Source organism: Lepidochelys kempii, chromosome 6 (assembly GCF_965140285.1).
Source record: "Lepidochelys kempii isolate rLepKem1 chromosome 6, rLepKem1.hap1, whole genome shotgun sequence".
In the NCBI taxonomy this organism is placed as follows: Eukaryota; Metazoa; Chordata; order Testudines; family Cheloniidae; genus Lepidochelys; species Lepidochelys kempii.
In genome coordinates this window covers 52,180,743-52,194,402 of record NC_136385.1, presented here as the reverse complement: position 1 = coordinate 52,194,402, position 13,660 = coordinate 52,180,743, and the positions used below count along the sequence as shown (strand labels likewise).

The window sequence follows — 13,660 nt, the reverse complement described above, 5'->3', positions numbered from 1 at the left end:
TTTATTAGCTATGTAGGTGCTTAAATGGCTTGCATCAGCCTAATGTCGGAGCACCAGATTAACAGCAGTTAGTCAAATGGCCACAAATTCACTTTCTAGTTGTCATACACTAGTAAAGTTTGGATGGCAGACGCTCCAGGGGAAAGTTTTTTGTTTTAATTTAAAATATAAAAATGAGGAGGAGGGAAATCCTGAGAATGCTTCTGATATAATCAATTTTGTAAATCTTTTTTGTTAACAAACCCCAGGTTTTGGGCCTAAACTACTTGACAGTGCCCCTTTAAAATAAACCAAAATGATTTGTGTTTTCCTGGCCTGGTTTTCCTTGCAAAATTTCTGCTGGCACGACTGTCCCAGTCCCTGTGATCTGAAGGCTAATGAATATCAGGGGTTGGCCAGGCCCAGAGCTTGTGGTTTCACCATTTATTTTGCAACTTGCCTTAATTTGAGGTTTTTCAAATTCTTTTAACACACCTCTATTTATGCTGGAACACAAGGGAGCTTTTGTAGCATGGGCCCATGATTGAATGCGGCTTCCTCTCCCTCTTTCCTAGTCCCTGCTTTGGCCAGCTTAGTCATTACGTCTAGTGAATGGATGTCCTGATATAGTCACCTACTGATTTTAAAATATGGTCTGGAGGTTGCCAAAGAAGTAGGGAGTGGGATGTTATTCTTTGCTGAAAATTTGAATTCCAGATGTATTTATTTTCTGATCATGCGGGATTCCGGATTAGCACAGAAGCTAGAAGATGCACAGGACTCTTGTAAGAATGTTTGGGTTTTAGGGAAAGATTCAGGAGCAACAGAAATGGGAAAGGCAGAGACATTAGGAGGTTTTTTCCTCTCTGGAGTCTACTTGTAAAATGAATTTACTATGCGACGAATGAGTGCACAGCTTCACGTTGCAAAGTGAGGTTTTAACACCCCATCGATCTGACTCACTAATAACTGCATAATGCTCAGACATACAGTAGCCATGTGTTTTCCCCAGCCTGTGTAATATCAATCCCTAAAGCGTTCAGCTGGAGGCATAGTAGTAAACTTGGTCTTTTTGCTGTTAGACCTAAGTGGATTAGCATCATCCTAAGAACTGCACTGGGAGTCAAGGGGGAGGGGGGGAGGGTGAATTCACATTTTGAGTGGCTAAGTTCACGGCGCCATCTCAGACCCAGCTTGGTGTTGGTGGCTATTTCAATTCCATCCTTTCCCAGCATTGTAACCATAGAACACAATAGAGGAACATTTCCTGTGAGGATTCTAGAGGACGGTAGAACATAAAGCAACAGAAGATTCCCAGGGAAAAAAGAGACCCTGTGCCTATATGGTATTCTATAGTAGTGGTTCAGACTAGTGCTACAGGAATACCACTACTGTAAATTGTAACACTTGAGGCCTTTACTGTCAGGCTACTGTAGTGTTTGTAACGTGGGGTGTAGTATGTTTAAAGCAAGTGTCAGCTGAAGAGCACTTGAGATTTATATAACCAAAGGTGTTCTCTGCAGGTGCTAACCCACAGCAGCTTCCTGTTCTGAAGGGGAAGGGTTAGTATCTTCTTAGTAGCAGCTGTGTAACGTAGATTTTCCCCCTCCCAGTTGCCTGGTCGGGAGTCTTCCAATGTATTGACACAGGACGGTTGACAAGGGTTCAGAATCCCCAAGAACTGAGCAGCTCAGAAGACACTGGATGCTTTCTCCTTGAGTTGAGACCTTTATGAGGCTCAGGGAGAGACTTCCAGCAAGGTCTGTGAAAATCAGAGAGAGAGAGAAATATAAGGACTGGCTCTTTAATAAGGGAGGTGGATGTTGTTACTCCTTGGAAGCAATCTTCAGCTAGAGAACAGTGAGGAGGATAAGAGAAGCGGACACCAACAAGAAGGGACTTCCAACTAGGACAGAGGCTTTCCTCTTTCTGTCATAAGAACCTGGGCAGACAGTTGGGACTTGAGGGCTAGTTAGGTGGGATCAGATGGCTCCAATGTAGGGAACTGGTCTGGCCTCATAACATGTAGAGGACAGGGAGAACCAAAACAAGCAACCTACATGGACGCTGCCTCTGTCCCCTTGCATAAATTATGTTCCCAACCTAGTGCTGATGTAGGATCTTACAAAGTGTATTTCATTAGCCAAAGGCAGGCAAGAAACCCATGGATGTGGCTTCAGAAGAAAAGAAACAGCATTAAAATAGCGAAGAAAAATAATGCAAAGTCATCACACTGATCCCAGATGACAGGCAAGTTTAGCTATTTAGATAGTAGTTTAATTCTACCATGACTTGTCTAATGGCTAGGAATTTAAAAGGAAATTAAATTTCCATTGCAATAAACCAGTGATTCTCAACCTATTTAACATTGTGGGCCGCATCCATTACTGTCTGTGTGGCCCTGAGGATGTCACATGGGCCGCAGCTCTGTGCTGATTGGGCCACAGGTTGAGAACCGCTGCAATAAGCTATAAAATGGCAGCTCCAGGACCTGCCTATTGGCTTAGTGGGTAAATAATAATTACACACAAAGAAGGCTTTCTCAGTTGCCAGTGATTTTATTTAGCTGAGAAAATAAGCATATGGGTCTGGATAAACATTCAGAAATGCTTTTCCTGTCCCCTTTTGTGCAGGTGACTTGGTATCACGAGCAATGCACCACATGCAATGTTTGAACACCCTCCGCCCCGGCATGAGCCCTATCCGGCAAACAAGGCAACAGCAGCCCATTACCTGGTCCCCTGATGCCCTCCATACCCTCTACTACTTCCTACGCTGTCCTCAGATGGAGTCCATGGAGAACCCCAACCTGGATCCGCCAAGGATGACCCTGAACAATGAACGGTAGGGAAGTCTGTTAACTGTTAGCAGTAAGGAAATCAGGCCAACAAGGCCTCCTTTTGCAGAATAGCTCAGGGCTTATGTGCAGTGCAGTTCGTTTGCAGGAGGCTATCTATCAGGCATCAGTTATTCCTGCTGTCCAGCCAGCATGGGTCATTAGTCTTGCCAAGTTTACAAGGTGTTGGAATTGGAGCTGGGAAGCAAGCTACTTTCTCAGACAGTCTTTTCCGAGCAAGATGTATACTGTATATCGCCAGCAAGGCTTGTCTAGGGACATTGCCAGGAGTGCATGTGGCTGCCTAAAGCAGTAAAGACCTTACCAAAGAAAACGTTACCTTCCCAATACCACTGATTAATGATTGTCATCATTCTTGGGAATACGAAGGTTGATTGCAGTGGAGAGCCTCAGAGGGGGCTTATTTCAGTTGCTGCTACGTGTCTAGTAGGTGGGAAACTTACACAAGAAGTCAATACCCCAATAAAAACAAAAGGGCCACTCTTACTCATGCCAAGTAGTACCTGACTCTGCAAGTAGTCTTATTATTAGATCTGGTTGGAAATTTTCCAGTGGAATATTTTTTAATCAGAAAAGGTTGATTTGTCTAAATTGAAACGTTCTGGGGGCATGTATTGATTTTTTGACTAAATTCTAACAGAAACCCTGCAGGTTTCTGATACAGCTCTGCCTGCCAGCTAGGTTTCAAAACCTGCCTGGGTTCCTGCTGACTCACCCACCCAGCTCCTCAGCAGCCCACCTGGCAGGCTGATGGGGAGCCTGGGAGTCCAGCTCCTAGACTTGCATCTCTTTGCTAGCCTGGACCTCTGGGGCTTCCCGTCTTTCTGGTTCCCAGGGTCCCTGGTTTTGGGGCAGCCCACCAGATGGACTGCCCCTGAGCTAGGGCTTCCAGTATCCCAGCTCTTCAGCAAAACAAAACTTTGGTATTCACATTCCACAAACAATGCTGAAATTTCATTTTTGTTCTGTTTTGGAATTATTATTTTTTTAAATTTCTGAATGTCCCATAGAATGGGAATTCCAGTTTCTGGCCAGCTGTACCCAGGACATGTTAGTGTGCCTTCTGCTATGTGGTTCATTGTCAGCCTGGCAGAAAGTCAAGCACACAGCATATCCCTTTTGCTCCTTTTGAGAGCAGTCTCTGGTTGAGAAGCATCCTAAGCTTGCACTGTGTTAGATTCCAACTCCCATGCCAGGTGGCCACATTCTCAAAATGAAAACGCACAGGAGCAGGGGAAGGGATGATACCTGTCACAGATTTACTAATACTGTGGCCCCTTATTCCAACACCAATGTCCTCTACTGACCCCAGTGTCCCCCTTGTGCTGAGTGGCAGCAGATGTCCAGGACCTTATAGGTCAGTTCTCCAGTGAAAGAGAAATTTGGTGATATGAAATCCAGATATACTTTAAGTGTAAATTTGCTTTATTTGCACACATTCGCCAGTGCTGGGATGAGATGGTTGAACAACATGCAGGGCAATCCCTTCTTTCAGGCATCACAGCCCAACCAGTGCCTGGTTCCCAAGGAGCAATTCTGCCTCAAGAATGGATTCTTATCAGAGCTCAAGGCAGACAGCAAATTCTCCAGCTGCTCACACGGCTCCCTCTCTCCCCAAGCTGCCTCTATATCCAATCTTGCATAATCCGGCTAACAACAACCCAGCACAGCTTCCCAAGACTTACATGTCAGCCTGTCCAAAACTTTCTTGCCAGCTAAGAACTTGGAAGACTGTGTTTAACAGCACCACCAAGTGACACCTGCCGTAACAATATGATAAAAACAGATTATTCCACTGTCACTCAATCTCCCATTAATTTAAAAAGAGATGTTTTTAACTTACAATTTTTTTCTCACTTAAAAATAATAAAATAACAAACTTAACATCTAATGTCATTTTTAAAAGTTAGCTGAAAGTCACTTTAATAACACTAACGGAGAAAATAATTTATAAATCACAACAAATTGGCCTTTCCACACACCCCCGGACAGGGTCCTTCATGACTTTCTCTTCCCCCGTTTCCCAGTGTGGACATGGACCAGCCCATTTCATGCATTCACCCCTTCTCATCACCTTCAGGGCTGGTGCCGCTGCCAAGCCCCACTTTTGCAAGCCTGACTGTTGCTGCTGTTGCCATCACTGCCAGCCAGGGCTCACTCCTTCAGGCCCGATGGAGGTGCAAGTGCCACTGGCCAAGCCCCGATGGTGGTGGGTGGTAAGTCTGCTGTAGCTGCTGTCCTCAGGCACAGGGGATAACAGCTTCTGAGCAGAGCCCCCAGCAGGACCCGTGGGCGAGGAGAGGTGCTGAGCATAAAAATGGGTGTCCCATTTCCTGGTTCCAGGTTTCCAGGACAGAATGCAGAAGTCTGGGAGGGAAAAAAGGACGTCTGGTCACTTTATCCAAACAGCAACTGCTATAATTTCAGCCTGAGTGTCTTTATTGTAGATTTTAAAAAATGGCAAATAAAGAGAGCACAATTATAAAGTGTCCCTGATAGAGAAAGCAGAGTGCACATCTCAGTCTGAAAGATGTTCCTTCCTGAATCCCTTCACAACCCTACCCCTTAGCAGACTGTCAGGGAGGTTCCTTTGCTCATCCGGGCAGACTGTTACTATGTTCTTGTGCGGCACCAACCCCAATGGGGTCTCAATCTTATTGGGGTGCTACTGTATTCCAGAATAATAATTCTCCCTGTACTGATGCCCGATCTTCCTCCAGAAGAAACCACAACCTTAAAAAGATCTGTCTGGTGGGAATAGAAGCAACTGGAGAGAACCAGTGTGAGCTTGTGATAGAAATAAGAGGAAATAGGGAATGCAGCAGGTTTCCTTTTAAGTTGTTGTATCTAGATAGATAAAGAATAAAGTTACATGGTTAAAATAAGGAAGGGGATGCAAACGTAATAACTGCAAAGTTGGCCTACCAATCTGAAAAGGCCACACACAGTATGTCTACATTACAGTAGACATACCCAGTGAGAGTAGTTGATCAGAGTTTTATATGGGTTAAAACATGAATGCCATCCCAGTTTTCCACTTTTCCTCCACACCTGCATCCCTTCTATGATCTCCAGAGCTGGGTTAGAGAATGCAATATCACAATTTCAATGCAAGCTGTATGTCTATTTTATGTTTAAATCAATACTAGATGCTGCATCAGCAGCAGATTTTTGGAATGTTTCCCACCACTTACTTCGGATCGAGACTTAGGTGTACAGGAAATTAAAAGCGATATTTTTTTTAAAAAAATCAAAAGTTTGGCATTAGAAAAAAAACATGAGCCTGAATATACCAGACTGAGCAAATGGCTTCAAACTTTGATGGAACCTGTGTAAGTCAAACTGCTGGATATACCAACAGCAACTAACTTCCAACCCCACTTGGAATCTGTTCCGAGATATGTTTGTATGTGTCCATACCCCATTGACCCCAATCCCTGTTATTTAACATGGCTAGTGGGGTAAATATTGCTGGGGACGCTTTGTACATGAGTCTGTTTATTCATTCCCAACTAAAGGGAAAAGACAGTCCAGGTTGCATGAGTGTGTGCCAGGGCGCAGTCTGATAGATGAAGGCATTGATTCACCTACTCTGACTTGGCAAAGCTGTGTAGCCAGCCCTTTTATTCTTTACTGAGCTGTGCTAAATCAGCTGCAAACTCTGCATTGCTCTATTGTGCATTTATGGTCTCTCTAGAATATACTTTTAATGTGTACTGCAAATCTGGGCTATTTTCTAATGAAAAATCTCAGTCATGAACCAGGACAATAATGCTGAAATGTTTTGCAATTGTTTGTGCTGTGGTTCCTGGGTTGCCATGCAAAATCTATCAATGTTTTTAAAAGCCCTAAATTTAGTAAGGAGGGAGATGATTATTAGAGTTGCAGGTCTAGTCTTGTAAACTCAGGACTGATTTTGAGAAGCTCTGAGCACCTGCAACTCCTATTTACTTCAGTGGGAATTGCTGTTGCAAATTCAAAGCTCATAACCTATTAGCCATTTGCTTTATCAGATGAGCTCTTTGTCAATCAGTTTTATGCCACCCATTACACTTATGAAGTAGCATACTATGAAAATCACTGCAAAATCAGGGTTGGAAAGGACTTTTTAGTGCTTCCCTCTGACACTGGGGGAATATAGAATTCACTATCCTAAAACCATCCCTGATGGCTGCTGTCATGTCTAGGCTGTCAAAATGGTGCTGCAAACATGTTGTCAAACTACAGAGTTGCTGATACATGCAGACTCAGCACCCTACAACCAACTCATTCTGAGTGCAATTCATGTGTATGTGAGGGAGTGTGAGAATGCACATATAAAGGGGAAGTGTAAACTGTGTGTGAGAATCCCCATGCAAGTGGCCTGCACACTTAGGCCCCCTCTGTTCATAAGAACATGCAAACTGCACGTCCTTGTCCATGGTAACTCCCTTAGCAGCCAAATTGATAGACCAAAAGTGGTGGCAGTAAATGAAGGGGTAGAGATAGTGAGAGCCATGTGGGAGTGAGAGAAGCTTGGGAGCCTCTCTGCAGGTTGGCAAGTGGCAGAAGCCTCCTATTTAGGACTCTAGTGTATATTTTCACATTGAAACCTGGGGAAGCTTGTTGGCTGGTGATGTGGCTCTGTGGTGTTCTGATTCCTGTCCAGAGGCAGAAAGCTGCAGTGAAGAGAGAAAACAGGCATCAGTAAGTAAAAAGCCTTGGAACATTGTCCCTGTTGAAAACAGCATGTTTGGTACATGATGTACTTTGAACCCCATCTTGGCCTCATCCTCTGCACATGCAGAGTACTGTCTGCTGCATTGTGCCAAATGAGACACCCAGGGAGGTGTTTTGCAATTTGCAAAGTGCCACACCTGTGAAATATCATGTCAAACCCTCTAGACAAGGATCTGAGATGTGAGTAAATCTTTGCATAGCAACAAATCCCAGATTGCCTGAGGGCGTCAGAGCTCATGAGTGTCATATCAGAACACATCTGCCTTAGTCACTGGCAAAAATCAGTATGCACCAGGCACTCATATCTCTTGGGTTTCACAAAGATTACACAGCAGCCAACATATTTTCGTTGTGTGAAGAACAAACAGGTGTGGCTCGTTCCCGAAGCTCCTGCCCTGTTTTTTCCCCTTGCTGATGTCAGTATGGCTCAGAGCAGTGGTTCCTAAACTGTTACTAAGGCGACTAACTGCATTTTGTCTTTTTTGTGGGGAGACCCACCATTACCCCTGCTCCCCTTGTCAGCCCTCTGGCCTCTGCTTTCCCTCTCCTCCCAAGCTTGGCTCTTCCAGCCCTGTCCCCTCCTACAGCCCCAGCCAACCCTTCTCTCTCCACAATCGGGCCACCATGACTGCTGACTGTCCGTCCACTTGCTGGCTCCGTCCACTTCCTGCCTGGGTCCTGCTCCCTGTGCCGCTGCCTGCTGGGGAAGTGAGAGCAAGGGGCAGCAGCATGGAGGAAGTGACTGGCGCCGGGGAGCAGACAGCTAGCAGCCTGTCCCCACTGTGTGCGCCCCAGAGGTGCTTCCTCCATGCTGCTGCTGCCTGGATCACGCTCCCCAGGCCTCTGCTTGCTGCCCAAGGGAAGTGAGAACACAGGGCAGCGAGCATCTCTGGGGCACTGCACTACAACCCACTTAGACCTTTCCCAGGACCCACTGTTTGAGAAATGCTGGCTCAGAGGGTAGCATTCTACATTCCGTGATCATGTCCAATGCTAGTGGGACTATGGGGCACGGCATTTTGAGAAGGACTATCCCATGTTAAAGCAAGGGCCCTTTGCCCACATCTGCTAGCTTTCCAGGTGGAATTTAAAGATATTGTGGTGTTTTTCAAAGGAGTAGAAGATAACTCTGGTATCTGGCCAAGATAATAATACTTATCTCTTAGATGATAGACCTTCTGGAATACTTATCTCTTCATCCATAGATCTCAAAGTGCTTTACAAATAAAGGTGTCATTATCCCCATGTTACAAATGGAGAAACGGATTCACAGAGAGGTGAAGTGACTTGGCCAAGTTTGCAGAGCAGGGCCGTACCAGAACCAGGAATAGAAACCATGGGCCCCATGTAACTCCTAGGCCAGTCTCCTCGCCACTGGACCATGCTGCCTCCAAAAGAGGATGGGGTGTCCAAGGTTGTGGACGTGTTGTCACATGCCTGTCAGAAACTGGGAATGGACAATGGGGGATGGATCACTCACTGATTGCCTGTTCTGTTCTTCCCCTCTGAAGCACCTGGCTTTGGCCACTGTCAGAAGACAGGATATTGGGCTAGATGAACCATTGGTCTGACCCAGTGTGGTTGTTCTTATGTTCTTCCTATGCTTCAACTTCCCTATTTGTAAAAAGGGGATATGATACCTTCTCCACCTTCGTAAAATGCTTTGAGATCCTCAGGTGGAATGTAAGCCCATAAGCCCAAGATACCAATTTTCTGCAGTGGTTGTTTCTTGATAGCATTGCTTTGTAAAGCACTTTGGAATACTTTATTTTTAAGTCTAATCGTGTCTATCATCACTGTCAGTGGAGCCAGTATTGTCAGAGCTTTATGAACTGTCCAGGTTGCACATGTGTCATGCTTCACACCCTGTCTGCAGTGTGTCATTTTATTCTGAATGGCAGAGAGTATATAACACTCTGTTGGCAGAGGCTCACAGTCTCTTCATGCATTTGAATCTCCCAATAAAAACTTTATTCCAGAGCTGATGGAGAAGGCCCCATTCAGGCAGCAGTAAAAATTCAGGACTTGCCAGCTTGATAGAAACTGACTGTTTCTAGGCTGAAAAAGCTGTGAGCACTGCAAAAAGCCATCCATGAGTACACAGGGGCCCAGCTCATGGGAACAAGAGAAACTGTGGTTCTGACTGCTGGCCACTGGAGGCCTTCAGAATACTTATGTCAGATTTTGCTGTTCACTCAGAGGGGGCTGTTTTTGTGACGTGACTGCCAACCAGGCCGCTATCAGTCAAATCCTCCCACCCCCAGTTGCACTGAAATGCCTCAGAATGGCTGATGCTCTTTTTGCTTTCAGCTGGGCAGCTGCTCTATGTACCAGGTTCAAAAGTGACCTAAGAATTTCCTACTTCAGAGAGGAGCCCCTCCCATCTGTTACCTCACTGGCTCCAACGAATAACATTCAAGCCTCAGTTGCCAAAAGGGCCAAGCTGGAGCAATGTATAGACGTTATTGCCATCATCTGTTGCCTCTCAGTGCACACTCTGGTTTGCCAGGCAGCAGAAGAAAGGATGACCAATTGAGACTAGCTGTTTTCCTTCTCTGTCTTCTGCTGTATGGAGTATGTGCAGCAATGTCTGCTCTGCAATGTGGTTCAGTGGAGAAGGATGAGAAATGCAGCAATACTGATGCTCCCAGAACCCAGAGGAAAGGCACCAGCACTTTATGGTGCTAGCTTCTCTCAGGATTAAATGTCACTTAAATATTGACAGGTTTCAGAGTAGCAGCCGTGTTAGTCTGTATTCGCAAAAAGAAAAGGAGGACTAGTGGCACCTTAGAGACTAACCAATTTATTTGAGCATAGGCTGATATATGCATTTCCACTGCATGCATCCGATGAAGTGAGCTGTAGCTCACGAAACCTTATGCTCAAATAAATTGGTTAGTCTCTAAGGTGCCACAAGTACTCCTTAAATATTGAGACGAATGGCTTAGCTAGTTACAAAATAAAGAATTAGACATTTATTTGACAAAGTGTTGGAGCCCAGGGTTTCACTAGCTAGGAGAGAAACCAGAGATGGGTCCAAGTCATTAAGTCCAGATCCACAATCAAACCGCAGTCCAGACAGGCCTAAGTTGATGTTTGCTCAGATTTGGCTGTCAGCCCATTGTATGCACAGTAGTTTGTGTATGTCTATCTTTAATCTAGGTAGCACAGGTAACCATAGCAGTGAAGATGCAGTGGCATGGACTTCAGAGGGGGGCCAGCAACCCTGGTAGGCACCCAGTGTCCCCAGTGGGCTTGTACTGGGGTGACTATCCAGTGCTGAAACCCATGCCACCACATCTTCATTACTATTGTTAACCTGTGCTAGCAAAAGGGAGAGGTCTTCCCCCACGGGATAGTATTGCATGTTGAAGTGCTTAATGAGGAATTTGCCCCTTCCTGTGAAGCATCCAGCATTGCACAGAAGAAGATAGTGCTCCAGCATGGCTATTCCTGTAGTGTTAGGACACCCACCTGGAAAATCTTCTCATTTTGCTTTTTGAAACAAAAAAATTAAAAATACTTTTTTCCTTATACACCCCTTTCATCTCATCGGTGAAGTGCTTAGGGACAAAGTCAATTAAGCCTCTCAATCCTGGTTGGCAGATGTTCTCTTCCTCTGTGTACAGAAGACATCTAGCCAATAGGAGTGTGACTGCATTCTAAATATCTATGTTTTAGGCTTGATGCAGGTGATACCCTTAAAACACTGCAGCGGTGCAGCTGCGCTGCTGTAACACTTCAGTGAAGACCGTACTATGCCAACATGAGAGCTTCTATTGCTGTAGTTAAATCACCTCTGCGAAAGGCAGCAGCTGTCAACAGAAGTCCTCCCATTGGCATAGCTGTCTACACCAGCGCTTAGGTTGATATAACTGTGTGGGGGTGCGGGGATTTTTCACTTCCCTGAGTGACACATTTATACTGATGTACGTTTATAGACCTGGCCTCAGTAGCAATACTTTCACAGAAGTACTCTGGTCTCATGAAGTGTCATGTAGTGCAATAGCGGAACCACAAGCTGTCTCTTGGATCTCCTTGGAAGAATCCTCCCTAATGCAGGTTCAAGAGGGGGTTGGACTAGATGACCTCCTGAGGTCTCTTCCAACCCTAATCTTCTATGATTCTATGAAGATATTTGTGTTCAAATTTTTTTTACAGCCCTGTCTTGTTGCTCATTGCGCCCCATCTGGAACATAGCTTGATACATTCAGCTCAATAAGTCATGTTTCTGAGATTGCTGGCAATAAAATTACATTCTGAGATCTCTTGTCTGATGGGGCTGTTCTCTCTAGGCCTGCCACATCAAGCACTTGAGAAACTGGCTATTGTTTCACTTTGAAACTGGCCTTATGGGTGTGTCATCCCATAGTTCACTCTGAAGTTCAGTCTTTCTCTTTCTGATTGGGAAACTGCATCTTGTTTTATGCCTTATTTTGATTTATGTCCAAATCTAGTTTCAGCTCAAGGGTAGCTGTAGCCATGTATTTTTCAGGCATGTGGAACTACTTGGATCTGCCCAATAAATGTACAGTATTGTAAAAAAGCCCTTCTATACTTCAACTTCTGACAACCAGTGACTATTGAGAAATGCATAGGAGTTTCAGAGAGTTGATTTCATTCAAGTTCTAGAAGCAGATAGATTTAGATTTTTTTTTAATTTATGGGAGATTTTTTTTATAAGCTTAGCTCTTATTTGCATGATGAATTTAGAGGCATGGTTATCATGACTGTGCATGGTAAATCAGTGAATTGTCTCTGGAAATTATTACATATTATTATATACGTGAGGCATAACATAAGTAGATAGAGAATTGCTTGGGCCCTGATTGAGCCCCTTGCCTTGAGTAGTATTGTACTATGGACCAGACTGATATTCTTAATCATGTTGAATAGTACCTTAATCCATCAGTAGTCTCACAGAAGTCAATGTATGTAAGGGTATTGCAGTCTGGCCCTATCCAAATAGTTCCACTGATAACTCCAGAATGACTTGTACAGTACTATTCAAGGTAAGAATGGGTGACAAAAATCGAGCCCTCGATTTGATTATGCAGCTTGGGCACTCAATTATAGGAATCTGAGACAGAGAGGTAAGTGATTTGCCACAGGTGACATACAAATCTGCATCAAAGCTAGAAATAAGAACTTGTATCTCCTACCTCCCTGTAACCACTAAGATATGCTTCCTAATGTCGATAAGGAGCATTTTAAGAAAGAATTTTAGAGTTGCAGAGCTACCACTGGATCACTTCCTGCTGTAATTTGCAGCCAAGCAACACCATTAATTTCAGTGGTGTGACTCCAAATTTACACTGGCGGGGATTGAGAGTAGAATGTGGCTTACTCTCTTTCTCCTTTCAGCAAATATGATAGACTAGAATATATTCCATCAACACAGTGTGGTTTCTCCCCAGAGTAATCCACAAACAGGAGATTTGAATCAACTCAGACATGAAACTCGTTTGAGTGGGATTTGTCTTGCAGAGCAGATATTCTTTTGAAAACCATCAACCTGGCATTTACAATAAGCATTTGATGAAAACAGTATATTTTGGTTTAATAATCCACTATCAGATCACAGAGGCACACAGTCATGAATAAGGAACTGTGAAGTACAAATTGCTAGGGCCTCCTTTAAAAGAGATTCCTGTGAAAATCTAGGATTACCCCAGGGGGAGTTTAGTTTCTAATCTCTGCAGGGCCAAAGAGTGAGGTGGTGGTGGCTATTGTCATAAAATATACCAAGTCACGTTTACTCTTCAGAACAGCTTAGCTGTTAGCTTCCTTCTTTGTTATGAAGATGTTCTTAACAATAAAAGAGGAAGCCAAAACAACCTGCTAGCCACTACTGCTGAGGGGCACTTGGCCGGAGACTGTCCTTTATTTAGTACTGATATTGTTTAAGCACTGACCAACTCTTTCCTCAGGAAACAGGCAAGTTCTGCAACTTGAGGTCTGTAATTTACTCCAGTAGGAAATATTAACCTCCATTAGGAATAGCAACTATTGGGGTTGCCCAGAGAAGAAACTGTCAGCTTGGCTCCATCATCATTCTTTTCCTTTAACTTTAATGTGCATTCAACCAAGGAGTTCTATGCCCTT

At 44.4% G+C, this 13,660-nt stretch overlaps 1 protein-coding gene across 1 annotated transcript in view; it reads left to right on the top strand.

The window, feature by feature from the left end:
- Positions 1-13,660, top strand: part of ABTB2 (ankyrin repeat and BTB domain containing 2) — a 194,431-nt gene that overhangs the window by 134,529 nt on the left and 46,242 nt on the right. The window contains exon 3 of the mRNA XM_073347923.2: positions 2,613-2,823. Coding sequence (XP_073204024.1) covers positions 2,613-2,823 — 211 coding nt within the window. The remainder of the gene's footprint in view (positions 1-2,612; positions 2,824-13,660) is intronic.